At 34.3% G+C, this 27,745-nt stretch overlaps 1 protein-coding gene across 3 annotated transcripts in view; it reads left to right on the top strand.

The window, feature by feature from the left end:
- The window catches only part of SNTG1 (syntrophin gamma 1), an 883,016-nt gene that overhangs the window by 661,340 nt on the left and 193,931 nt on the right, over positions 1–27,745 (top strand). For all 3 annotated transcript variants that reach the window (XM_025394077.1, XM_025394078.1, XM_025394076.1), the window contains one exon: positions 16,956–16,994. In XM_025394077.1, coding sequence (XP_025249862.1) covers positions 16,956–16,994 — 39 coding nt within the window. The remainder of the gene's footprint in view (positions 1–16,955; positions 16,995–27,745) is intronic.

Here is a 27,745-nt window from a genome sequence, read left to right on the forward strand (position 1 = left end):
GAAATATAGTAAAGCACAGAAAAACAGTAAAGTGAAACATGTAGCAACGATAATGGTTTATGAGTATAATATTAATGTTTTATGCATATATATTACATATATTGAAAATGTGTACTTTTCTTTACACATATAAAACAAAATTGCCAGCTTCCTATGTTTATGGTATTATCTTTTGTTAAGTTAATATGTGATCATAAACACTTCCTCAGAACAGTAATCATATTTTGAGATTACCCACTCTTAATGGGTTCATAGAAGTTTGGCTTCTTGTGTATATTATATAATAACATGAATGGATTAATATTTGACATGTAAGTCATTTAAAATATATTATTAAAACACTTAAAGCCTATGGATTTTTTGGTATACTAATCAATGAAAACATGGCTGAATATTTATTTGCATAAAAACATGAATATATTTTATTCTCAAGAACCTAGCTTGACTTTATGTAATGTGACAACAATGTGTAAAGGAATATTAACATCCTGTTCAATGTTTGGCCCTTATTGGCTAAGATCACACTATTGGTTTTAATCTAATCATGTTTGATCATATGCAAAAGTAGCATTTCACATTTTCACATTTTTATGAATTTTCTCTTACATAGATGTCCTTTTCTGTTTGGTCATGTTTGTTTGGCACTCTGTGCTCTAGGTCCTGAGTGTGGTGGTGCAATTATGTCAGATCCAGTCTGTTCAGTCCTATAGCTATGAAGGAGAGCATATGTATTTTTAAGAAGAGCCTATTATACAGTGGAGCTATTAATCTTTTTGTAATGTTTTCTTGTTTTCAAGTTTGTTTATGGGAGCTTTATGAATAGCCCACTTTTTTGATACTTATTTTTATGTAGTGTTCACATTAACTTTTCTACTGAAATGACCTTCTTTGAATTTGATTAGTCCATCACAAGGCCAAATACACCTACTTCTAAAATATGCCTGCTGATGAAGGTAATAACAGTGTGAGAATAACAATTGACAGAGCTATCATTTTCCTCTGCATTTGTGAGGTGGAATCTTGAGTGACTTCATAGCATGCCCAAACACACCTCAGCTCCTTTTCTGTTTTCCAGACCCCACAATACCAAAGTAGCAAGCCCAAGGCCCTTACTTCTCTGACATGTATGTTGGGTGCCAAATTTCTTGCAGGTGTTTGGGATTTAAGGTTTGGATGCTTCTCCATGAGGGCACCGCTGCTACCTCTGTATCGTTGATTGCTTGTGTGTCCTCTGTAGGGCTAGTGTGCAGGGTCGGCAGTGGAACAGTGTGAGCCACAAGGAGACAAATCAAATGTGAGTCTGTGTTTCCTTTTCTGTATTCTTCAAACATGTACTGGTCTTTCAAATGTGCATCTCATGGACTATTTTTGAAAATTTCTAAAAATATTTATAAATGAAGAAATCTCATAAATGCTCATTCATATCTTCTTCCAGGAAACCTCTTTCAGCCTTATTTTGTTTCCTTGAAATAGTGCCTCTTTCCCTCTGTCTGTGCTCAATTGTTTTTCCTTCTCCTTATTTTTCAACAGTTTTACTGTGATGGGCTCAAAGTTAGATTTTCTCAAATTTGTAGATTAATGGCTTTATCCATTTGGAAAATTCTCAGCTCTTCCATACTACTCCATTCTCTCTCTGCTTTTCTTTCAGGATGCCAATTGCATGCATCCTGAAAATGTTTTACAGCTTTAGGTCTTATGTTTGGGTCTTTGAGTTAATTTTTGAATATAATGTAATGGAAGGTCCAGCTTCATCCTTATGCATATGAATTTCCAGTTTTCTTAGAATCATTAGTTAATACGACTGTCTTTTTTCCGTTGAGTGGTTTTGGCACCTGTGTTAAAAATTATTTGATCATATATGAGGGCTTATTTCTGGACTCTATTTTATTCTATTTATCTTTGTGCCTGTTTTTGGACATGTACCACATAGTTTACTGTAGTAAGTAGTTTTGTAGTAAATGTTTTGAAATTGATAAATATGAGTTCTCTGGTATGGTTCTTTGTCAAGATTGTTTTGGCAATTCGGGAGGGCCCTTGAGATTCCATGCAAATTTTTGGATAGATTTTTTATTTCTGTAAAACACCTCACTGAAATTTTGATAAGGTTCACAGTGAATCTGTGGGTTCCCTTGAGTAGTGTTGATATCTTAATAATATTAAGTCTTCACATCTATGAAGATGGAATTTTCTCCATTTATTTGTCTTGTTTAATTTTTTAAGAAATGTTTTGTAGATTACATTTTATAAGTGTTTCACCTCTTACTTAATTTGTGAGTATTTTATTCTCTTTGTTACTATTATAAATAAATTTTTAAGTTTTCTTTTCAGATTGTTCATTGTTAGTATATAGAAATGCAATTTATTTTACATGTTGACTCTGTAATCAGATAGTTTTCTAAATTTGTTTATTAGTTATAACAATTACTTTTGGTTAAAGCTTTAGAATTTTCCACATATGAGGTCATGCTGATAACAATGATTTTTTCCTTTTCAATTCTTTCTTGTATTTATTTTTCCTTGCTTAGTTACACCTGCTAGGACTTGCAGTACTGTGTCAAATAATATGGTGAAAAGCAGGGCATCTTTGTCTTGTTCCTGATCACACAGGAACATATTACTCTTTACATAGGGAAAGGTTTCAGTCTTCTACCACTGAGTATGATATTCCCTGGGGGTTTTAATGTATGACTTACGTTCCGTTAAGGTAGTTTCCTTCTATTTCTAGTATGTGAAGTATGTTTATCATAAAAGAGTGTTGAATTTTGTCAATTGCCTTTTCTGCATTGGTTGAGATGATTATGTGCTTTTTGCTTTCATTCCGTTAATGTGGTGAACTACTTTGATTAATTTTCATATGTTGAACCAATCTTCCATTCCAGGAATAAAACCCACTTGATAATGGTGTGTAATCTTTTTAATATGCCATTGTGTTGTTGAATTCGCTTTCTTAGTACTTTATTGAGGATATTTTCATTAGGTTCATAATATTGGTACATAGTTTTTGTCTTGTTTTGTTTTGTTTTCTTGTGGTGTCTTTTTCTGGCTTTGGTATCAGTAACAATGGCCTTGCAAAATGATTTAGGAAATGTTGCTTTATTTTTTTGGAAAAGTTGAAGAAGGACTGGTGTTAGTTCTTCTTTAAATGTTTATACATTGAGATTTGACATAAAATACATTTTTAGAAAACATAATAAACATGGAACACTGTGTTATATGTTGGCAAAGCAAGAGTGTGTCAAATCTTAGTGCTAACTTCCCTCATTAGTCAGGAAAATATACTAATTTGATGATTTCCATTATTGTTGCACTGCTGTTCTTTTACTTATGTTGACATCATTGACAGAGTAGAACATGAGGTTTCTTTAACAAACTACAGGATGTTGAGATTATACAAAGAAAGAGGTTAAATCAGGTTCCAGTTAAAGAAGAATTAAGAAGCCTGACCAATTATAGATTTTCAAAGTCCAGTCCTCAGTGAAAAGCTGCAAAGCACCAAGAGCACAGAAAGAGAAAATGGCATTATATTTATCTAGAGCTAGAATCCTCAAAGCGTTTGAAAAGATAGAAGTGGCATATAGTTTACCTCAAAAGGTAGCTAATTTTTTCTGATAATGCTTGTTAGGGTCATATGGACACTCTGCTAGACTGAGGGAAGATAAAATGAATAAGACACATCTCTGTTCTTAAGGCTTACACTACATTTAGTAAACACATGCAGCAAGAGGAATAGCAGATGGAAATGCAGACCCAAAGAGAAAGTCACTGGACATTCTCTCTGAGGCCTCAGAAAAGCTTTCATGACAGATATGGTTTCGATTATGCGGTACATGTGCATAGCCTTTTGTCAGACTGAATTAGCTGGTGCCAATTACAGGCTGAATTAAAGGATATTTAATCTCTGTGTGCCTCAGCTAACCATAAAGATAGACTAGAGTCTTGCTAGGTGAAAAAGTGAGAGGATGAGAGAGAAAGAGAGAGAGAAAGAGAGCGAGAGAACAAGAGCAAGGGAGGATGGGAGGAACAAAAGAGGGAGAGAAAAATAAAAGAGGGATAAAGTGAGCTTTGATGGGTTATATGATTTGGCTGTGTGCCCACCCAAATCTCATCTTGAATTATAGTTTCTATAATCCCCACGTGTGATGGGAGGGACCCAATTGTGGGAGGTAATTGAATCATGGGGGTGGTTACCCTCATGCTGTTCTCATTATACTGAGTGAGTTCTCAGAAGATCTGATAATACTGTAAGGAGCTTTTCCCCATTTGTTTGGCATTTCTCCTTGCTGCTGCCATGTAAAGAAGGATGTGTTTGCTTCCTCTTTTGCCATAATTGTGTTTCTTGAGGGCTTCCCCAGCCATGCTGAACTGTGAGTCAATTAAACCTCTTTTCTTTATAAATTACTCTGTCTTGGTTATGTCTTAATTAGCAGTGTGAAGATGTACTAATACAGTAAATTGGTTCAGGAGTGGGGTGTTGCTGTAAGGATACCTGAAAATGTGGAAGTGACTTTGGAGCTGGGTAACAGTTAGAGTTTGGAACAGTTTAGAGGACTCAGAAGAAAACAGGAAAATGTATGAAAGTTTGGAACTTCTTAGGAAGACTTAGAGGACTCAGAAGACAGAAAATTGTGGGAAAGTTCAGAACTTCCTAGAGACTTGTTGAATGGCTTTGACCAAAATGCTGATAGTGATATGGACAATGAAGTCCAGGCTGAGGTGGTCTCAGATGGAGATGAGGAACTTCTTGGGAACTGGAGTAAAGGTCACTCTTGTTATGCAGTGAGACTGGTGGCATTTTGCCCCTGCCCCAGAGATCTGTGGAACTTTGAACTCGAGAGAGATGATTTAGGGTATCTGATGGAAGAAATTTCTAGGCAGCAAAGAGGAATCAGAGCATAAATGTTTGGAAAATTTCCAGTCTGACAATGCAATGGAAAAGAGAACCCCATTTTCTAGGGTGACATTCAAGCAGGCTGCAGACATTTGCATAAGTAATGAAGAGCTGAAAGTTAATTACCAAGACAATGGGGAAAATGTCTCCAGGGCATGCCAGAGACCTTCATGGCAGCCCCTCCCATCACAGGCACAGAGGAAGGAAAAATGGTTTCCTGGGCCTGGTCCAGGACACCCTGCTGTGTGTACCCCTGGGGCATGGTGCCCTGACTCTCAGCTGCTCCAGCCATAGCTAAAAAGGGCCAATGCACAGTTCAGGCCATCACTTCAGATGATGCAAGTCACAAGCTTTGGCAGCTTCCATGTGGTGTTTGCCCTGTGGGTGTGCAGAAGACAAGAATTGAGGTTTGGGAACTTCCGCCTAGATTTCAGAGGATGTCTGGAAATATCTGGGTGTCTAGGCAGAAGTTTGGTGCAGCAGTAGAGCCCTCATGGAGAATCTCTGCTAGGGCAGTGCAGAAGGGAAATGTGGGGTTGGCATTACCCAGTGGAGCTGTGAGAAGGCCACCTTTCTCCAGACCCCATAATGGTAGAACTACTGATGACTTTCATCATGTGCCTGGAAAAGCCACAGACACTCAATATCAATCTGTGTTAGCAGCCAGGAAGGAGATGTTATGCCCAGACCTTTTGTTCCACAAAGAAGACCACCAGAGTCCAGAGTCAAAGCCAAGCAGCAAGGATCTTTTACTGCAAGTTCGAACTTGGTCCCTCCATTCCACAGCATACAAGAGGGCCCCGAACAATGCGAGTGCTTGCCTTTTTATAGCCTGATGTAAACAGGATATGTAAAGTTACAGAGGAACAAGGGAATTCTTTTGGTTACAGCACTATAATTGGTTAACACTATACATTTAGCATTTTTTATTGATTCCCGCTGTGTCTTTATCGGAGATTTCTCAGGTGTTGTTTTTCTAAAGTTGAGAGACATATGGAGGAATGTGTTTGTGCTGGGCTCAGGGAGTTGGGAGATATATGGAGGAATGTGTTTGTGCTGGGCTCAGGGAGTTGGGAGATATATGAAGGAATGTGCCTGGTTTCTTTCAGAGGCTATACCCTGCAAAGCCACGGGGATGGAGCTGCCCAAGGCCATGGGAGCCCACCTCTTGCATCAGCATGACTTGGATGTGAGACATTGAGTCAAACAAGATCATTTTGGAATCTTAAGGTTTAATGACTGCCCTATTGGAGTTTGGACTTGCACGGGGCCTGTAGCCTCTTTGTTTTGACCAATTTATCCCATTTGGAACAAGTGTATTTACTCAATTCCTTTACCCCTATTGCATCTAGGAAATAACTAACTTGCTTTTGATTTTGCAGGCTTATAGATGGAAGGGACTTGCCTTGTCTGAGATGAGGCTTTAGACTTGGACTTTTGAGTTAATGCTGGAATGAGTTAAGATTTTCGGGGACTGTTGGAAGGACATGATGGTGTTTTGAAATGGGAAGACATGATTTTGGGAGGGGCCAGGGGCAGAATAATATGACTGGGGTGTGTCCCCACCCAAATCTCATCTTGAATTGTAGTTCCTGTTATCCCCATGTGTCTTGCGAGGGACCCAGTGGGAGGTATTTGAATCATGGGAATGGTTACCCTCATGGTGTTCTCATGGTAGCGAGTGAGTTCTCAAGAGATCTGATGGTTTTATAAGGGGCTTTTCCCTCTTTTGCTTGCCACTTCTCCTTGCTGCCACAATATGACAAAAGATGTCTTTGCTTCCCCTTCCATCATGACTGTGTTTCTTGAGGCCTCCCCAGCCATGCTTAACTGTGAGCCAATGAAACCTCTTTTCATTATAAATTACCCAGACTTGGGTATGTCTTTATTAATAGAGTAAGAATGGGCTAATACAGCAGGCCTGGGTAGAGTGAACATGAGCAAAGACACTGTGCTATGGCAGGACAGGGCCTACATCCTGGAGTTCATACATATAAGGACCTGATACTGAAGTGACTCCTGAGCGACACACAGGCCAGGATGTGGAAGGATTTGAATTATACATGATTTTGTTCTTTTGTTTCTGAAGTAATGGACAGTGTGTAATTAATTAAATAAAAAATGGCCATTTCAAATATACATTTTAAAAATACTACTGTAGAAAACATATGTGCATATATAATAGAGGGACAAACCTGAAATATTATTCTTAATCATCCATCTTATCAACAGCACATAAAATTACAAGAATTTGCACTTGCATTTATGATGTTCTTGTGTGTTAAATGATAAATGGGATGACTAAATTCCAAAATCTGCTCTGCAACTAAAGGAGGCAGATTACTTGCAGAAGTCATCAGTGATAAGGAGTGAGAAGATGCTAGGAAATACTACTGAGAAGGTTATATTTAACAATTAATTAATAAACTCTATGATCATGTTTCATAAGACTACACCTCTCTTTTTTGAACAGAAATCAATTCAAATTTCATCATATTTACCCTACCTTTTCTACTAATACTGCAAATACCTATCTCTCTCCATGTTTCATCTCAGCCCAGAAACAATTATTCTTGTAGTATAAGAACTTCCTTTTAAGTTATAATTATTCATTTCAAATCTTGTATTGATAGTATGAATTCTACATTTTGAAGCCACCAGAATTACTATTGTCAATCTAAAAACAATTAGAGATTAGTATCTCCAAATATATCGAGTATACTCAGGAATGAAATATGAGGATTAAAACCTGGGATGCCACAAATGTATCAAGTGAGGGAAGGGAAAATGGAAGCTTTTATTGGCACAGAGAGGGGTTTACATAAGTTGCTTAGAAACAAAGTTCTTTGGTTTCAGAGGCTCAAGCTCAGTTTGCTGGTGGAGATGTCCTTACTAGGCAAGTGTTCTTGGCAGAGCATCTTATTGAAAATATTGAGTTCCTAAAGAATGTCTAGTTATAGACCTTGTCATACAAACATAAGTATATGAGCAAAATGTGCATGCTTGAAGGAGGTTAATAAATTTCTTGTGGGGTTTTAGAGAGTCCATGGAAACACTTCTTTTCTCAGACATGTAATCATGAGTTCCCTCTCCTTCATGTCTTTCCAGTCCTATTTTGTCTGGATCTGACAAAAACAATCATCCAATATTTGCAGGTGTTACACTATAGACATTAAGACTCAAGAACTTAGAGGGTTTTTTTGGTTGTTTGATTTTGTTTTTTTGTTTGCTTGTTTCTTTTACTTTTTAAGTGATTAGCTTTCAAGGCAAAGTTAAACTTCAAATTCATGAGTTTAACTTTGTTGTAACTGAGTTATTCTCTGTCTTTTCATTCATTCAACAAATATTAATTGAGCACCTACTAAGAAGACCTAGGACTTCTCTAGGTACAAGTTGGTGCAGTATAGACTGAAACAGACAGAAGTCTGTGACCTAGAACTTACTTACATTCTAGTGACGGGAGCAAATAAATTATAAAAGAAAACTATTACAATAAGCAGTTATTAGATACTGATAAGTAGTATAGAGGAAATAAAGACACAATTAAGCATAATTTCACATTTTTAGTCTGTATGGGTGTGTGGGGGGGTGTGTGTGTCCATGTACTATATATCTGGAAGTATCAACCTGTCTGATTTATCTGAGGTACTGCAATTTTTCTTTTAGCAGAAAATGTTCCATTGTGATTCTAGGAAAAAAACAGAAATTCAAGCATAATTTGTTTTTTTCTTGAATAAGTCTGGAGGTTCCCATTTAAGCAAATATGATGACCTAGGCTTGGTTTTGAATAGCGTATTTTAATGAATGTCCTTTTAAGTAAATACTACACAAAAGTGTCATTTTTAACTTTCTATTCTGTGTTTTGTGTCATTCATAGAACTAAAATCACATATTTTGGGAATTAAAAGATAGGAGAATACAGAATTCCCAAGCTCAAAGAGCCTACAGTTTTCTAGAAATCAAAAATAATTACAAGAAAGACCCCATGAGTTTCCTTATCACAATTACAGCATAAAATGAAATAAACTGATATTTAAAAAAATTGAATTTTATATCTTTTGTTCTCAAAAAAATAAGAACTTAACACTACTTAGATTTGTTTACTTTGTGTAGATCACACCATCCTGAATCTAGATATGTTCTTTGAGAATTCACATGAGACCAGGCGTGGTGGCTCATGCCTGTAATCCTAAGCACTTTGGGAGGCTGAAGCCAGCAGATCACCTGAGGTCAGGAGTTTGAGACCAACCTGGCCAACATGGTGAAACCCTGTCTCTACTAAAAATACAAAGATTAGCAGGGCATAGTGGCGGCTCCTATAATCCTAGGTCATTGGGGGGCTGAGGCAGGAGAATTGCTTGAACCTGGGAGGCGGAGGTTGGAGTGAACTGAGATTACACCACTGCGTTCCAGCCTGGGCAACAGAGTGAGACTCAAAAAAAAAAAAAAATTCATATATATATGTGGAGCCATTAAACCAATTCATGTGATAGAAAACAACTCTAGCATCAAAAATTCTTGGAGATGCAAAGCCCTCTGCCATGGACATATCACTGCCAGTCTCAGTTCCTTTTTCCTATAGTCATCTTCTCTGAGGAAGGATATTCACATATTCACAATACATTTTAGTACCTGATGGGAGGAAATAGGTCAAATCAAATATTTCTTGTGCAATAATATGAACTTTGTTTTTTGCTGGAAGTCTCTATAAAGTTTCAAAGTGTCTATAAATCCCCTGGAACAGCAAGTAAATAGCAAAATGCTGAGCTTTTTAATTTTTTTCTAATAGAGGTCAGATAAGTTTCATCAGATTTATTTTTTCTTTTCTTTTCCTTTTTTTTGGCGGGGGGGCGGGGCATGGTGGGAGACGGAGTCTCACACTGTTTCCCTGACTGGAGTACAATGGTGTGATCTCGTCTCACTGCAACTTCTGCCTCCTGAGTTCAAGTGATTCTCCTGCCTCAGCCTCTTCATTAGCTGGGATTACAGGCCCCTGTCACCATGCCCGGCAAATTTTTTGTATTTTTAGTAGAGACAGGATTTCACTATGTTGGGCAGGCTGGTCTCAAACTCCTGACCTTGTGATCTGCCCATTTTTGCCTCCTAAAGTGCTGGAATTACAGGCGTGCGCCACCACACCCGACCAAGTTTCATCAGATTTGTAAAGGAGCCTATTGTTTAAGAAAGTCAAATACTTTATTGCTTTTGAGATAAATGTCTTCTTTTAAGGTAGCAAAAGAAAGTTCAATTGTATAGTCCTGACAGAGAGTGGAATATCTACATAAATTATTTGCAATTCTTCTCTTAGTGATATTTGCCTATATTTAATCTTTTACTGATAAATATAGATCATAGATAACTTGTATTTCTTATTATGAGGTTGTGAGTGGTTCTTGAAAAATTACACAATATAAATTGTGTCCTCTCCTACTTCCAAGTAGGCATGAATTATTCCCTATTCTTCCCTATTCTTCACTTAAGTCAGTTCTATATTAAAATGGTACGTTTTGGTAACATATAATTAAAACTTGATACATTATATCAAGAAACAATATGGAGTTTTCCAGTTTTAAGGAACGGATTTGTGTTTGAGAAAAAAGAATGCAAAATATATGAAATATCCTTCAATATACTCCATGGAGATGTGTTTGAGAAGGCACATGTGCATTAACAACAAATTCTAAAGAACAGGAAAGCAGCATCACTCCTAAAAGATTTCATATAAAAATAGACATGCAAACTTCAAAGTAATTTCTATTTTAAAGCATAAACCACGGATAGAAGATAGAGATAGAGTCTCTAAGATAAGTTACTGTTTTTGGCAATAGTAACCATTTGCATTGTTATCTGAAAAATAAAACGGGTCTGAGAGATGATACTCTTAATGAAGGTGACCCTGAGAGAGTCAACACTTGCTCCTGAGACAGCAACACTGCTGTCACAAGCATATCCCAGCATAGCACCTGAACAGTGGTAGCCCTCTAGGTTTCAGTTTAGACGTTATCTGGAAAGAAACATGATTGCTAAGATGTACTTTGGTGGTAGAAGGATGATGCAGTCTTCTTACTGTGATCTGGCACCGACCACAGCTGTGCAAGTCAAACATGATGAAGTCCCTGCAGCTGGAGCTGCCATTCTGCTGTGTTGTGCTGAAGAGCCACTAACCTGGGTGGGCACTGGGTCCATGCGTTGTTCATTTCTTGCTGCCAGGAAAGCCCAAAGTGCTTGGAATGGAAAGTGTTTTCAGTCAAGGCAGCCTGGGGCCAGTATTTGGGAAGAAGGGGCAGGCATTGGCTCTGGGTCATTCATACAGAATTTTCATAGATAGAACTTACTTGTCTGCTACCCGAAACAAGAACACAAGAAAACAAGACCGTATGCTTTGGCAGCTGGCCGAAAAGTGAGTTGCCAAGAAATCAAGCAGAGATTAATGTGATTTATGAATTTATCTTCTGTTTTTCATTTTTAAAAGCCTTAACATGGCCTTCATTTATCTGAATCCATTTTACTTTGCAGTCATTTATAGCTCTTGCTCATTTTGTAGAATGACGTGTTGGGCAATCCTGGTCTAAGCCATTCTGCTCCTTTTACAGCCAGAGGATTAATAGCTTAAATAATTGTGCTCCAAAAGCAGCCGGTTTTGTGATATGGACAGCAAGTATGCCCTTTGATCTCTAAAAGCCTTCAAGTTCAAACAGAACTTTTATTTTAGTCAAAATTATACTCCCTTTTTAGCTACTTATAACACAAATTGTTCTGATAACACAAAATTAGTATTGGTTTCTAAGAAGTGTAACATGGAAAATGTCTTTTTGGAAAACCCTGGTTTGTCTTATTTGAAGATCGGTCTTAAAAATAATGCAGAGAACTTAGAATTTTCATTATTTGGAATTAGTGTTACTACCAGGAGTAGACAATTTTTAAAACTTTGCTCTATGAATGCATTTTATTATTAAAAATATTTACGTTTTAGTATTTTACTATATATAATATAACAGACACTATATTAATCATATGAATAATGCCATAGGTTTAAAATAAATTTAAATTGTAATTAATATACTTTTTGTTTTTTCTAATTAAATTTTAATTTGCTTATAATTAAAAAACAAATATTTTTCAAAGCAAATTATTTCTAGCATCTTTATATTGAGAGTTCACTTATAATTTAGGTTTCCTAGAATACGGTTGTAAATGGAAACGAAGGTATACTGTGTCCAATTGATAAACATTAGGATATTCCACCAGTGCCGCTTATGAGAGAGCATCAATGGTTTCATTTTCCCTCTATCTGTTCATTCCCCACCCAGCCTGATTCACACATGATTGTCACCCAGTTGGCACCTGAGTGTGCAAATCCTAGTCTAGAGTTGACAAAAAAATAGAAGGGAGTATGCGTTTAAACTATAGTGTAAGAAAGACATCTTTGCTCAGAATTCTTTAAAATGCACTTCTTCGAAAGGAATTCAAGCTTACTTTATATTAATTATAATCACTACTTATTGAGCTCGAAATTCCTGTCAATTTTTCCAACAAATATATGCAGTTAATGTTATTACTGATGTTTTACAAATGAAGGGATCTAGATATTTGATAATTAATAATCTGTCTGAGGATATTCAGTAACAATTACAGCTGGAATTCAACACCAGATCTCTCTGACTTCACAGCCTGACAAAGTCTTATGCAACTGCATTTTAGCTCCTGTGTTGAGCTTATCCTCTTTCCCCTCTGCAGCCTCCTTGGATTGTTTGGATTCTGTAAAGGGGGCATCCTTATGCCATCTCTGCATGGGATCTTTCATTTCCATGTTCCAGCACTCATCACCATGAGTCACACTTGGTAGAAGGTCATTAAAACATTTTAGAAGTAAATAATGACATTCTCTCCTGTCTACATTTCATTTAGTCAATACACACACACACACACACACACACACACATATTACTGAGTACTGAGGATCCTTATAAACCTTTAAAATGTTGTGAAAGATTTAAAAGTTTAGCTAGAGAGAGGAAAAATAAGACAGGTGTTTTTGAAACGTGTATTCTGGGGGTTGTTTTGATGGCATTTTATATTTTCAAAGTTTTAAATAATGGAATAGCTTTGTTAAAAAATAAATATTAAACTAATTTTATTATTTTCTAATTTTAAAAGTTATATTTCAAAATAATAATAATTACAAAATACAAAGCAGTAAAGGAAGTTTTCATGTAATAATCCCTAAATGAAAAACAAAACTGTTAGAATTTTATATTTATAGCTGTCAGTATCATTGTCATACACATATGTCTGCTTATGTATGCATATTAAACATAAAATAAATTTCAGTTCATTCTTACAGACATTAATCTAAATTTATAAGACTGGATGTATGCCCAAATTATCAATCTTTGTGTATGTGTATATGAATGCATATATAAATATATGTATTTATGTTTAATATACATACACACATATATGCATACATACATATGCATATATGTGTGTATATATATAATTTTTAAAATACTGCCTAAAGCTGTCTTGAAATTAGAACATTTTTTAAGCATTGTATCTTGTCAATCAGTAAATATCATCATAAGCATTTGTAATGAATGCACAGTGTTATAAGATTTTGGATATATTGATTATTGTTTAGCATAATAAATAGTTCAGTATATGCTACATATGTTTTAATTACTGTGATATTTCCACTTATTTATACTCTCTCTGTGTGTATATTTAAAAATGTTAGACTGTTAAAAATTAGCGGCTTGGCCGGGCACAGTGGCTCACGCCTGAAATCCCAGCACTTTGGGTGACTGAGGCGGGCGGATCACCTGAAGTCAGGAGTTCCAGACCAGCCTGGCCAACATGGTAAAACCCCGTCTCTACTAAAAGTACAAAAATTAGCCGGGCATGGTGGCACCTGCCTGTAGTCCCAGCTACTCGAGAGGGTGAGGCAGGAGAATCTCTTGAACCCCAGAGGCAGAGATTGCCAGCCTGGGGGACAAGAGCGAGAATTCCTCTCAAAAAAAAAAAAAAAATTAGCGGCTCATGCCTATAATCCCAGCATTCTGGGAGGCCAAGGCGGGCGGATCACGAGGTCAAGAGATCGAGACCATCCTGGCCAACATGGTGAAACTCCGTCTCTACTAAAAATACAAAAAAAAAAAAAAAAAAAAAAAAAGCCAGGCGTGGTGGCGGGCGCCTATAGTATCAGCTACTCTGGAGGCTGAGGCAGGAGAATCGCTTGAACCCAGGAGACGGAGGCTGCAGTGAGCCAAGACTGCGCCATTGCACTACAGCCTGGGCAACAGAGCGAGACTCTGACTCAAAAAAAAAAATAAAATAAAATAAAATAAAGATATGAAATGTTCTAATTCTCCCTATTTTTACTTATTGTTTTATTTTAAAATGTTAGTATAAGTACTAGCAAATGGAACATTTTATATTGTTATACTCCACTTGCTACGGGAAAGATGGAAATCATCTTTAAAATGGATTTGGGTGTGTGTACAGATTTTAAATCTTAACAAGGAATTATTTTGTATCTACAACACCAGGAAAAATTCCTGAATACAATGGATGTACATTTCTTGCTGCCACAGTGAGGGTAACAGGTGGACGGAGTTTTCTGTGCTGGACATCACATCCCCCATTTTGATTCACCGTCTTCCATTCCTGTGCAGTCAGCAGTTCGGTTATTTAAGTTTATATTTCCATTGAAACATGAATAAACATGAATAGATTATTTCACCCTAATACACAATTTAAAAGCTACAAATTACAGTAGAGATCAGCTTGCACAAGTTATTTTCTTGCCAAATAAATCTATTAATACTACACATAGCAGTATTTAAGCATTGACTCATTCTTTTTGAATATTTTTACATAATCCTAGAATGACATAAATTGTTCAAGTATAAAGTATTATGAAGTTATAGAGAAGCAGTATTTGAAAGGTTATGATGATATCATTTGACTAAGAGGAGCACAATTATCAGTATTTCTACTTTAAAGAATATTACTTCTTCAATAATTGACTTAAGGCCTTGTTCTACTTTATTATTTTATTATTGTATTTGCCACATTACGAAAACAATCTACACATAATTTTTAAAGGCCATTTTAATATTCTCCAAACACAGTTTTTATGTATTAATTACTATTATTATTTACATTTTATTCTAGTTGTTGGTATATCTCACTGTCTTATCATTCTCTCTAGTCATTAATATATGACTTCTTTATTGTATTCTAATTTTTGATACATATATTCTAATGTAAAATATATCATAATATATTCTATATTCTGAATTACTCCCAATTTCTTGCCTTATTTTTGAGCAGTGGTAGGAAATACACCATACATTTATTGTTTTAATAGTAGTAATGTTATATAAGAAACCATTCAAAGGTTAGAGATGGTAACATTCATGTATCAGTTAACAAATTGATCTTTTCCAAGGTGAGTCAGATATGTACTAAGGGAAACTAACAAAAACAAAAAATGGTAATGTAACAACTCCTCACAGATAAATAATTCTGATGGTCTAGTAAACACTCTAGTGGGAGAGAAAGTAGATCTCTGTGCAAGAAAACATCTCAATTCTGCAAACACTCCCAAGGGTGGGTTAGTAGGACAAGACTTCTGTGCTGGACTCAGAAGTTTGGCTCAACCACTACTTTCTACTCCGTGTTTGGCTCAACCACTGCTTTCTATCATGAAGTGTTTACTTTCATAGGTGATCTTCAAGTTTCCTAGAAAGATGGTTCAGACTTTTTTCCAGATTAAAAAACACTGCAGTTTACAAAGCTACATAGTATGTTATTGAAGACAAGGGCCCACATAGAATATTAGTTGAATTTTAGAATTCTTTATAACAATTCATATGAACTAGCAAAAAGTAGATATCCGCAAAGTACTCAGTATATATTTAATTGATTAATAAAATATATTTAGAGATCAGCTTTTGCCATCTGTGTTTCCAGGCTATGCTGATTTTAGCAGAAGGCATATATGTGTAGGTTCAGAGATTCCTTAGCAGATTCCTTTGCAGAGCCAAAAGGTGTTTTGAAATGATCATAATAATGTAAGAAGTACTGGTTTCTGTACCTAAACTTGCTCAGATCACACATATGTTTTCACATTTTCTTTTATTTTTACATTTTAAGTGAGAAATATCTTGCAATAAATCTGTTCTTGTAGATGTGACCTTTGTTCATGTTCCAACTTTGTGTACTTTTTCTGTTTAAATGACACATTATTTCACACTAGTCAGCAGGACAAAAGGGAACTAAAAAAGGACAAAATAAAATAAGTCAATGACATGATTTATAAGTGAATACAGTCTGCATTAATTCTGCTGTAAGTGTGTACCATACAGAGTTAGCATGTTTAAGTGTCTCTATAAAGCCATTGGAAGGTAATCGTTTTATTTAGCAAAAGCACTATTGAAGAAAGACTTCGTGTAATGTCCTTTATCCAAACTTAACGTTCACTTTTATTTGGTTTTTAAAGTTTGTTTCCACGGCATATGACAGAGGAAATGCTTTCTGTGAAGATCAACTTTAAATTCTTATAAAATATCATTGATTAAATTTTCTTAAAGTAAATGTTAGACTTTATCTGGAGTCTTGACTGAAAATGTTCAACACACATATTTTATCCTTTAGCATTTGGATATTGCATTTCCCTGTTCTCTTGAGTGCTAAAACAAATTGGATATAATATAATTTCAAAGTGCAAAAAACAAACCACTGAAAGTTACTCTCTACATTCTTGATAGATAATCATTTAGCATTGTTTGAGCACAGGCTTTTGGTTTCTGAGTTAAAAAAAAAATTTTAAAGGGAAATCTTTTCCAAAATGTTTACATATGAAATGTGAGATAATATTGATAGCCAATTTTAAAAAGAAAAAATCTGTTTATATATGTTGTTTTATATGTGATGATTTCAGTATATCAAAATAGGATATTAACATATATTAGTTCGCTAAAAATAATCTGCATAAAATTCTGAGGACCTTGTGTTACCACATAATTTTCTTCTCACTTTTATTATTTATTTATCATTGCAGATTAAAAAAATCAACAGAAATTTTCCTGTAAACCAGCAGGTAAGATCAAAGCATACTTGAAAAGCTAAATAATATATTTCTTCAATTTGATCTATTATAGAAGAGAATGTTATCTGATTTCTAAACAGAAATAATTGGTACAGTCATTTACTATCTTTAGTGAGAAATACACATTTCAGCTATCTCTTTCATATTATATAATATGTAGGTTCCTCTACTTATATTAAAAAGTACTTTAAAAATGTGTATCTAAGTCAAAAATTATTGTTTATATAAAATAATGATATTTATTTGAATACATTGTTGAAGAACTTACAGTTTTATTTACATATGATAGTTTTAGTATATCTTAACTTTTGGGAGACATACTTTTAATTTGTCTCAAAATTCAAACGGATTTTTCACAATTTGCTGACAGTATTTCAAATGAGTCTAAGTCAATGCATAGAACAAAAATAATTTTGATTATTCAGCTCTATAAACTTCTTACTCTTGATATCAACTTTGATTTGAAACCATTGATCAAATCTAAATATCTATGATAGCTATTTATAAAATGATACATAAATTACATATTAATTTTAATGATAAAAATGTTTAAATGCTCTTCAACATATAAAATGTAAGATCTTTTTCTTATCTAAACCTCAGTTCCCTTATCTGTTACATTTGTATAACGGTGACTATCTTGTAAGTTTATTTTCAGGATTAAATAATAGCACATGTAAAGTTCTCAATCTATGCTATTATTATCATCAAAGTTTCCAAATGTTTACACTTATGCTTTGGAATACAGAATTTATGTTTTATAGAAATTGTATCATTAATGATGCTGCTAGCCCAGATCAGCTTCCAAAGCCATGTGTAACTAGAACACTGGAGAGAACTGCTTTGGAGAGTTCATTGTGTCTACAATGCTCTGGTCTAGTTATTTTCAGCTCCAGAAGTCCCCTCCCTCCTACCTTAAGTCCCTCAGTCCTGAGTCAAGTTGATATTTTGGATAAATGCAGAGGTTGGAGAGGTGTACATGTCTCGCCACATGCTGCAGCAACCTGTAGTTATTTCTAAGTCCCTTACTTACAGTGTGGAAACCAGAGTTGTCACCAGCAGACTCTGCTTACTTGCTCTGTGATGACACCTGGGATGCTCCCTTTGTTGCTCCCATGCTTTCCCAGGTGATTCTGATATGGGTGTCATCTTGAGAACTGCAGACAGGTATAGTTAAAGATAGGTGTCATCTTAGAGCTACAGTTTAATGCTTTTATAGGGTTCCAGTAGAGGGAAAATGTCATTAATAAGAAATTACTCAGATAGAAGAAAGCATCACCTATGGGGGAAGATTATAATGTCCATCGATACACAAGGCTGTTTTCTAGTCAGATCTATAAAAATGGAAATCTACTGTTTTGTAAATTCTTCTCCAAAATAAAAAAAATGGTGAATTTTTTTTTTTTTAAATTTAAGAATGACTCTAGACCTGTGTCATCACCCTCTCATGCCTTTTCTAACCTCAACATGGGAGATATTAATATTGGTGTAATATATTACTACAGTGGTCATTCCCCTGATAGCCCCAAAGCTATTCTGTAATCATAATGACAATTACAGCTAACACTTCTCACGCAGTCAGCCTGCTGACTGGGACCACTTCTTCCACCTTTGCTTATATCCAGGTTTAGAATAATATTAAGTAAAATAAATGAGAATTTGAATAAATCACACATAGAACAGGTAATAAAAAAATTTAATATTCCAACACTATAATATTCTGACACATACTCATATGTAAACATAGATGTTCATTATTATTCATCATTTTTATTTGCTAGCATGCTAATATTTTTCATTATATAATTATTTCAAATCTGAAATTATGTAATTCAAAACTATTTCAGATTTTATTTCAACTATATTGGCAGCTCACAGTTTTGAAAATCATAAAATTCTTCCTGGCATTTAAGAAACCTGAAAATAATAGTTTTTTTTTTTTTTCATTACTACTTTCCATTGTATACATGAAGAATTTTAAGAAATAGGATTAATTTATAGTTAAATATTTATATTATTGCATAATTAGGAAAACTCACCTCACAGTATGACAACAATGCATTAAATGACTAGAATACATTTCCTACTTAGTAAAATCTGAGCCAGTTTAAGGAAATTGAAATTTAAAAGCACATATAATCCAATTTCTGATGATATACGCATTAAATAACTCCCTTGTATTCCTGGTGTTCTAGGTATCAAAACAGAAATTAAAAGTCACCCAAGCTACAATGAGTGGTTCTCTGCTCCCTGAGATCTGGTTTTCAATTTGTGCTACCCAGATGGTACCACTACCCTAACCAGATATATTAAAATGAAAGCAAAACACAGGGAGAGAGCCACTGCAGTCCAACTGAGACAAGTGTTAAGATTAGTTCCACATGAACTCTGCCACACTCCAGAATGCATGATGCTTTCAAGAAAAACTCTCTGTCTGAAGAAGATGGTTGGGCCCAAAATTATAAACCATATGAGGAAATAAACCATTATAAAGAAATGCATAGAGACTAAAGAACTCTCCAAAATATTTTTAATCATGATTTTTTTAAATAAAGAAATCAAAATTGTAAGACAAGAACAGGACATCGTGCTAAAATTTGTAGTTGTTGAAAGAACCAAACAGGAGTGCAAAACTGAAAACAAACAAACAAACAAAAAAAACACCCCTACATTTAAAATTAATTAACCAACTAAATAATCTTAGTTATTGCCTCCACTTGAAATCACATTAGTGTATCTCCTACTTCACTTTTCGTGAGGAGTACGTTTTCCATTTTTTCTATGCATTTGGGACACATTCATGTGTTTTTGTTTTATTAAGATTCTAATTTGGTTCTTTTTTTTTTTTTTTTTTTTTTTTTTTAGACTGTCACCCAGGCTGGAGTGCAGTGGCGCAATCTTGGCTCACTGCAACCTCCGCCTCCCTGGTTCAGGCGATTCTCCTGCCTCAGCCTCTTGAGCAACTGGGATTGCAGGCATGTACCACCACGCCCAGCTAATTTTTGTATTTTTAGTAGAAACAAGGTTTCACCCTGTTGGCTAGGCTGGTCTCAAACTCCCCACCTTAAGTGATCTGCCTGCCTTGGCCTCCCAAAGTGCTGGGATTACAGGCGTGAGCCACAACAGCCAGCCTGAATTGGTTCATTTTTACAGTGAACACACTGAAATTCAATTTGCCCTGATAACTTTCTGTTGAAAAGATGAAAGGTGGGACAGTGGTCTTGCTGATGAACAAAATAGGGATAACTGAATGGATGTCAAGTAATGTTGTGATAATTCTCTCAATATATTAGAGGTAAAGGCATACAGGCCTAGAGAACCAGGCCTGCATCACACTACTGTATGTACCTAGACCATTAGGTCATAATATATTACATGTGTCATTTTTACTCATTTTTAACTGAAGTTTCTTAATCCTGAAATAAATCTCATTCCTTCCACAAAAATAGCATTTTTCATTAACTTTTTTCTATAATTGTTTACCTGGGAGTAACATTTTAAAGTATTAATTCATCATTAAAATATTAATATAATGAGCTTTATATTAGGCAGTATATAAAATAATATAATCAAATTGTTTACATTAGTTTAAATTAATAAAGTTATACTTATTTAAAACAACATGTTAGCTGTGGCAGCTATTCCTACAGATATGTTTACATTTGACTAACCATAATAATTTGGACACATTATTATAGATGTGTACATACCATACATAGAATGCTGGCAGCGGGAATAGAAAGTGACTAAAGTCTCTAGTCGTGCTGGGGAGAATTAGGGAATTTCAGGACACTTTAAAAATCCATTTCTGGAGTGGCATCAGAAAAGAAAGAGGAGTAGGATAAATTTTGTCAGTTTTGCTTCTCTATAAAAGATTTGCTTCTTTATAAAAGCAACAGAAGAATGGCAAAAATAGAATCAACTTTTAACAAATATGGAAATTCACAAAGGCTCACTGAACCCAGGGAGCATTTATTCAAGAAAAACAGCTGAGTCTTGGTAAGAAGAGCAAGCTTTGTGGCATTGTAACTGGACCTAGTTCCAACCCCTCCCTTTTCTCTGGCAATATGGTGGCTTGCAGAATAATGATGTATAACCTGAAATTTATAATCTAATAAGTTGTATATTTAATTCATTCAATTTTAGCGTTATTGAAGATGTGTATTTGTGTGTATTTAGACAAAATATTCTATTAATGAAACTGACAATTGGTCTTTATTTTGGGGGGATGTCAAAATCTATTTTTTTCAATTTGAGAAAGAAATTATCCTAGTTCTTTATATATTCAATTTATAAATGTTAAAAACACATTATAGAGTCACACAACCTGGGGATAATGAGCCTATTGTTGTTCTGGTCCATTTCATAACACTTGGCGATAAAATATGCTGGCATTTTATGATCTAAAGGAGAATCCACCTCAAAAAAAAGTAATGTGTCTTTATAAATTAACTCTTGGAAAATCAGCTAGCTCATAAATCATTTGATAATAAACATGATGGATATTTCACAGGAAAACGAGGTGTAAATGTTATTTTACAATTAAACTAAAAGAGCCCACACCTAATTATGTAAACAATTATGTATTACAGTTAAAATAAAATACACACTTTAGAAGACTTGGGAAAGGGTTATTTAAACAATAGAAAGTTGTATATGTGTGTGTGTTGAATTTATACACATATATACATGGGCTTCATTATTGAAAGAACTGTCTTAATTCTCATTGGCTTTCTTTTCTAAATATATAGATTTTCAAAATCCTGAGGGTGTGGGGAACAAATATGGCAAAATTGTCTTGTTTCGCATTTTCCAGATTGTTATATAAATGGAATCATACCGTATGTTGAATTTGTGTGGCTTCTTTCATACAGCATAATTATTTTTAACATTACTCATTTAACAGCGTGCAACAATCCATCATTCTTTTTAATGCTGAATAGTATTTCATTGGTAGCTCTACCACCGTTTATATATTGTGTATTAGCCCATTAATGCACATTTGCTTGATTTTAAGTTTTAGTGTATTACAGATAAAGCTGATATAAATATTTATGAAAAGTATTTGTCTTGACATATACTTTTATTACATTTGGGTAAAATCCTAGTAGTGTAATAACTGGATATTATGGTTGTATATTTTGAACATTTTAAGAAACTGCAAAACTGTTTTCCAAAGGGTTTTACATCTGACATTGACACCAGCAGAGTAAAGATAATCTCGTAGATATCCCTTATGGTCAGGCCTTTAATTTTTGGACATTCTAATAGATGTGTCGTGATCTGTTAAATTTTAATTTGCATTTCTCCAAAGAATAATGATGTTGAGCATCTTTCCACGTTCTTATTTGACATCTGTATATATTATTTTGTGAATTGTCTCTTCAAATGTTGCCCCAGGATAGAAGTTTTTAAATTTGATAAAGTCTAATTCATTGTATTTTAATGAATCATGCTTTTGAAAATTCCTAACACAAGAAATAAATTTTCACGTATTTTTTATCCTAGGTTTTTTACATTATTCTTTTTATTTTAAATCTATGATTTATTTTTATTTAACACTTGTTTCAAAAGTGAGGTAGAGATCAAAGGCATTTTTAAGGGGAGGTACAATAGTTCCAGCATATTTATTGAAAATATTATTCTTTCTTCACTGAATTATTATTCCCCTATCAAAAAACAAATTGATCACATACATGTGGGCCTATTTCTGGACTCCAAATGCTGTTGCCTTCATCTATTTGTATCTCATGACACAAATACAAAACTTGTATTTGAATACTGTAGTACTACAATTTCTAACATCAGTAGTGTGAGTCCCCTAGCTTTGTGATTATTTGTTGTTGTTGATAAAACTTCTAATATTTTTATTAATGTTTTTATATAATTGAAATGTAATAATTGTACACATGTTTGGGGGACAGTGTAATATTTCAAATCATATATACATTGTATAATGAGTGAATCAGAGTAATTGCCAAATCCATCACTTTAAACATTTATCGTTTATTTTGGTGGCAACATTCAAAATCTCCTCTAGCTATTTTGAGGTTTACACTACGTGGTTATTTGCTATAGTTACCCTACTGTGTAATACAACATCAGAACTTATTGTGTACCTGTAACTTTTTACCCACAGGTGAACCTTTCCCAATCTCCCCTCACTCTTCCCCTCCCTAGCCTCTGGTAACCACTATTGTACTCTCTACCTGTAGGAGATCAACATTTTTTAGATAACACCGATGAGTGAGATCATGTGATGTTTGTCTTTCTATGCATGGGTCATTTTACTTAACATAATGTCCTCCAAGTTCATTCATGTTGCCGTGAATGACAAGATTTCATTCCGTTGTATAGCTGCAAAGAATATATATATATATATATATATATATATATATATATATATACACACACACACACACACAATGCCTCATGTTCTTTATTCATTCATATATAAATATGCCTCATGTTCTTTATTCATTCATCTGTATATGAACATTTAAGTTGATACCATATCTCAGCTATTGTGAATAGTGCTACTTATTGGGAGTGCAGCTATCTCTTTGACATACTGATTTCATGGTCTTCGAGTGCATACTCAGTACTGTTTTCCATAATGGGTGTACCAATTTACATTCCCAACAACAGTACACAAGAGTTGCCCTTTCTCCACATCCTTGCCAGCATTTGTTACTTTTTTTGTTCTTGTTTTTTGATAATAGTCATTTGAACTGGTGTGGGGTAATACCTCATTTTGGTTTTGATTTGTATTCCACTAATGATTAGTGATTTTGAGCATTTTTAAATGTAAACCTTGGCCATTTGTATGTATTCTTTTGAGAAATGTCTACTCAGATCTTTTGCTCATTTTTAAATCCAATTACATGGTTTCTTGCTATTGAGTTTTGAGCTTCTTATATATTATGGTTATTAATATCTTGTCAGACAGGAAATTCGCAAATATTTTTTCCCCACTCTGTGAGTTGTCTCTTTGTTGGTTATTTCCTTTGATGAGCAGAAGGTTTTGTTTGTTTGTTTGTTTGTTTTGTTGTTGTTTTTAGTTTGATATAATCCCATTTGTCTATTTTTGCTATTATTGCCTTTGCTTTTGAAGTCTTATTTTTAAAAATCCTTTCCCAGCCCAGTGTTATGAAGCAATTTCCCTATGCTTTCTTCAAGTGCTTCCATAGTTTTAAGTCTTACTTAAAGTTCAGGTCTTACTTAAATTTAAGTCTTTAAGGCATTTTGATTTGATTTTTGTGTGTGGTGAGAGATAGGGGTCTAGTTTCATTTTTCTGAGTGTAGATATGCAGTTTTCCCAACATCATTACTGAAAAAACTGATCTTTCCCTAATACGTGTTCTTGACACTTTTGTTGGCTTTAAGTGTGTGGATTTATTCTTAGGGTTTTCTATTCTGTTCCATTGGTTTGTGTGTCTGTTTTTATGCCAGAGCCATACATTTTGTTTACTATATCTTTGTAGTATATTTTAAAGTCATGTTGTGTGATGCCTTAACTTTATTCTTTTTGCTCAAGATTGCTTTATCTATTGGCAGTCTTTTACATTTCCATTTGAATTTGAACATTGCTTTAAAAAATCTGTGAAAATGGCATTATCTTTTTGATAAGGATTTCATTAAATATGTAGATGACTTTGGTTAATATTGACATTTTAACAATATTAATTATCCCGATCCATGAACACAGAATACCTTTCCATTCATTTGGATTTCCTCCAATTTCTTTCATCAATGCTTTACAGATTTTATTATAGAGATCTTCCATTTGTTTGGTTAAGTTTATTCCTAAGTATTTCTCTGTGGCCATTGTAAATGAAATTGCTTCCTAATTTTTTTATGATAGTTTGCTATTAGCATATGGAAATACTACTAATTCTATGTTGATTGTGTATTCTGCAAATTTACTAGTCATTCATTAGTTATAACAACTTTTTGGAGTCTTTAAGGTTTTCTACATCTATGGTAGGTGTATATATTTATTGGTGCAAGAGATACTTTGACAGAGGCATGCAATGCATAATAATCACATAATGGAAAATGGGATATTTATCCCCCATCCAATTTTCCCAGCGCCATTGACTGAAGAGACTGTCATTTCCCCGAATGTATATTCTTGGCACACTTATTGGAAATGAATTCACTGTAGGTGTATGAATTTGTTTCTCGGTTCTCTATTCTGTTCCACTGATCTGTGTGTCTGTCTTTAACAGTACCATGCCATTTTGCTTACTATATCTCTATATTATAATTAGAAATGAAGTAATGTGAATCCTCAAGTTTTCTTCTTTTTGCTCAGAATAGCTTTGTTTATTCTGGATATGTTGTTGTTGCAAATAAATTTTAGGATTGTTTTTCTATTTATGTAAAGAATGTCATTGACATTTTGTTAGGAATTGCATTGAGTCTGTAGATTGCTTTGGGTAGTATGGACATTTTAACAATATTGATTCTTCAAATCCATGAATACAAAATGTCTTTCTTTTCTATGCATCCTTTTTAATTTCTTTCACCAATGTTTTATAGTTTTCATTGTAGTCGTCTTTCATTTCTTTGTTATTTATGGCTATTACAAATGGAATTACAGTTTTGATTTCATTTTCAAATTGTTCACTCTTGGCATTTAGAAACGCCACTGATTTTTGTATGTTGATTTTGAATCCTAAAACTTTAATGAATTTATTTATCAGTTCTAATAGTTTGTTGATGTTTTTAGACTTTTCCAAATATGAGATCATAACATCTGCAAACAAGGATAATTTGACTTCTTCTTTTCCCACTTCAATGCTCTTTATTTCTTTCTCTTGTCTGATTGCTCTAGCTAGAACTTCCAGGACTATGTTGAGTAACAGTTGGGAAAGTGGGCTTCTTTGTCATGATCCAGACAAAGATGCTTTCAAGAAAGGCTTTCAGTTTTTCCCTATTCATTATACTACTACCTTGGGTCTGTAATATACGGATTTTATCATGTTGAGGTATGTTCCTTGTATTCCCAGTTTTTTTTTAATCACGAAAGGATATTGAATGTTATCAGATGCTTTTATAGCATCAATTGAAATGATCATATGGTTGTTGTTCCTCATTCTGTTGACATGATGTATCACATTGATTGATTTGTGTATGTTGAACCATTGTTGAATCTCTGTGCTAAATCCCACTTGGTCATGATGAATGATCTTTTTAGTGTGTTGAATTTGGGTTGATAGTATTTTGTTGAGGATTTTTGCATCAGATTTCATCAGAAATATTGGCCTTTAGTTTTCTTTTTTGGATGTGCCTTTGTCTGCTTTTGGTATCAGGGAAAACTGTCTGTGTAGAATAAGTTTGGAAATATTAGCTTCTCCATTTTTTGGAGGAGTTTAATTAGGATTGGTATTAGTTCTTTAAATGTTTGATAGAATTCAGCAGTGAAGCCATTGGGTCCTAAGCTTTTCTTTACTGGGAGACTTATTAGAGCTCCAATTTCCTTCCTTGTGATTGGTCTGTTTTGATATTGGATTTCTTCGTGATTCAATCTTGGTAAGTTGTATGTGTCTAGGAATTTACCTATTTCCTCTGGATTTTCCAATTTATTGCCATATATTTGCTCATAATGGCAAATATATAAATTTCTACTGAATTTATGCAGTATCAGTTGTAATTAGAAATTCATCTCTAATTTTATTTATTTTGTTATTCTTTCTTTTTTTGTTAGTTTTAGTAAAGGTTTGTCAATATTATTTATCTCTTTTAAAAATACTTTTTACTTTGTTATCTTGTGTATTGTTTTATTTGGTTATTTATACATAATTTATTTCTGCTCTGATCTTTACACTTTTTTCTTCTATTAGTATTGGGTTTGGTTTGCTGTTGCTTGTCTAGTTCTTTAAGACACGTTAGGCTAGCTGGGTGCGGTGGCTCACCCCTGTAATCTCAGGAGGCTGAGGTGGCCAGATTATGAGGTCAAGAGATTGAGACCATCCTGGCCAACATGGTGAAACCCTGTCTCTACTAAAAATACAAAAAAAAAAAAAATAGCTGGGCATGGTGGCAAGCACCGGTAGTCCCAGCTACTTGGGAGAATCGCTTGAACTCGGGAAGTGGAGGTTTCAGTGAGCTGAGATGGCGTCACTGCACTCCAGTCTGGTGACAGAGTGAGCAAGACTCCATCTCAAAAAAAAAAAAAAAAAAAAGCAAAACAAAACAATAAAAAACGGACATGTTAGGCTATTAAGCTATTTATTTGAAGGTTTTTGTTTGTTTGGTTTTGTTTTTTATGTAGGCACTTATAGCTATAGATTTTCCTCTTAGCTCTGCTTTTGCTGTATCCCATAGGTTTTGTTATGTTGTGTTTGCATGACCATTTGTTTCAAGAAATTTTTCAATGTCCCTCTTAATTTCTTCATTGACCAACTGGACATTAAGGAGCATATGTTTAATTTCCATGTGTTTGTATAGCTTCTAAAATTCCTCTTGTTATTTATTTCTAGTTTTATTCCATTGTCGTCAGGGAAAATGCTTGAGATGATTGTGAGTTTTTCAGCATTTTCAGACATGTTTTGTTAGCTGACATATCTCCTTGAGAATAATCTATATGCTGAGGAGAAGAATGTTTATTCTGAAGCTGTTGGATTAAATATTCTGTAAATATTTATTAGGTTCATTTGTTCTAAGGTGGAAGATTAAGCACGATTTTCTTTGTTGATTTTCTTTCTGAAAGATTTGTCCAATGCTGAAAATTGGGT

The sequence above is a fragment of the Theropithecus gelada genome, chromosome 8 (assembly GCF_003255815.1).
Source record: "Theropithecus gelada isolate Dixy chromosome 8, Tgel_1.0, whole genome shotgun sequence".
In the NCBI taxonomy this organism is placed as follows: domain Eukaryota; kingdom Metazoa; phylum Chordata; class Mammalia; order Primates; family Cercopithecidae; genus Theropithecus; species Theropithecus gelada.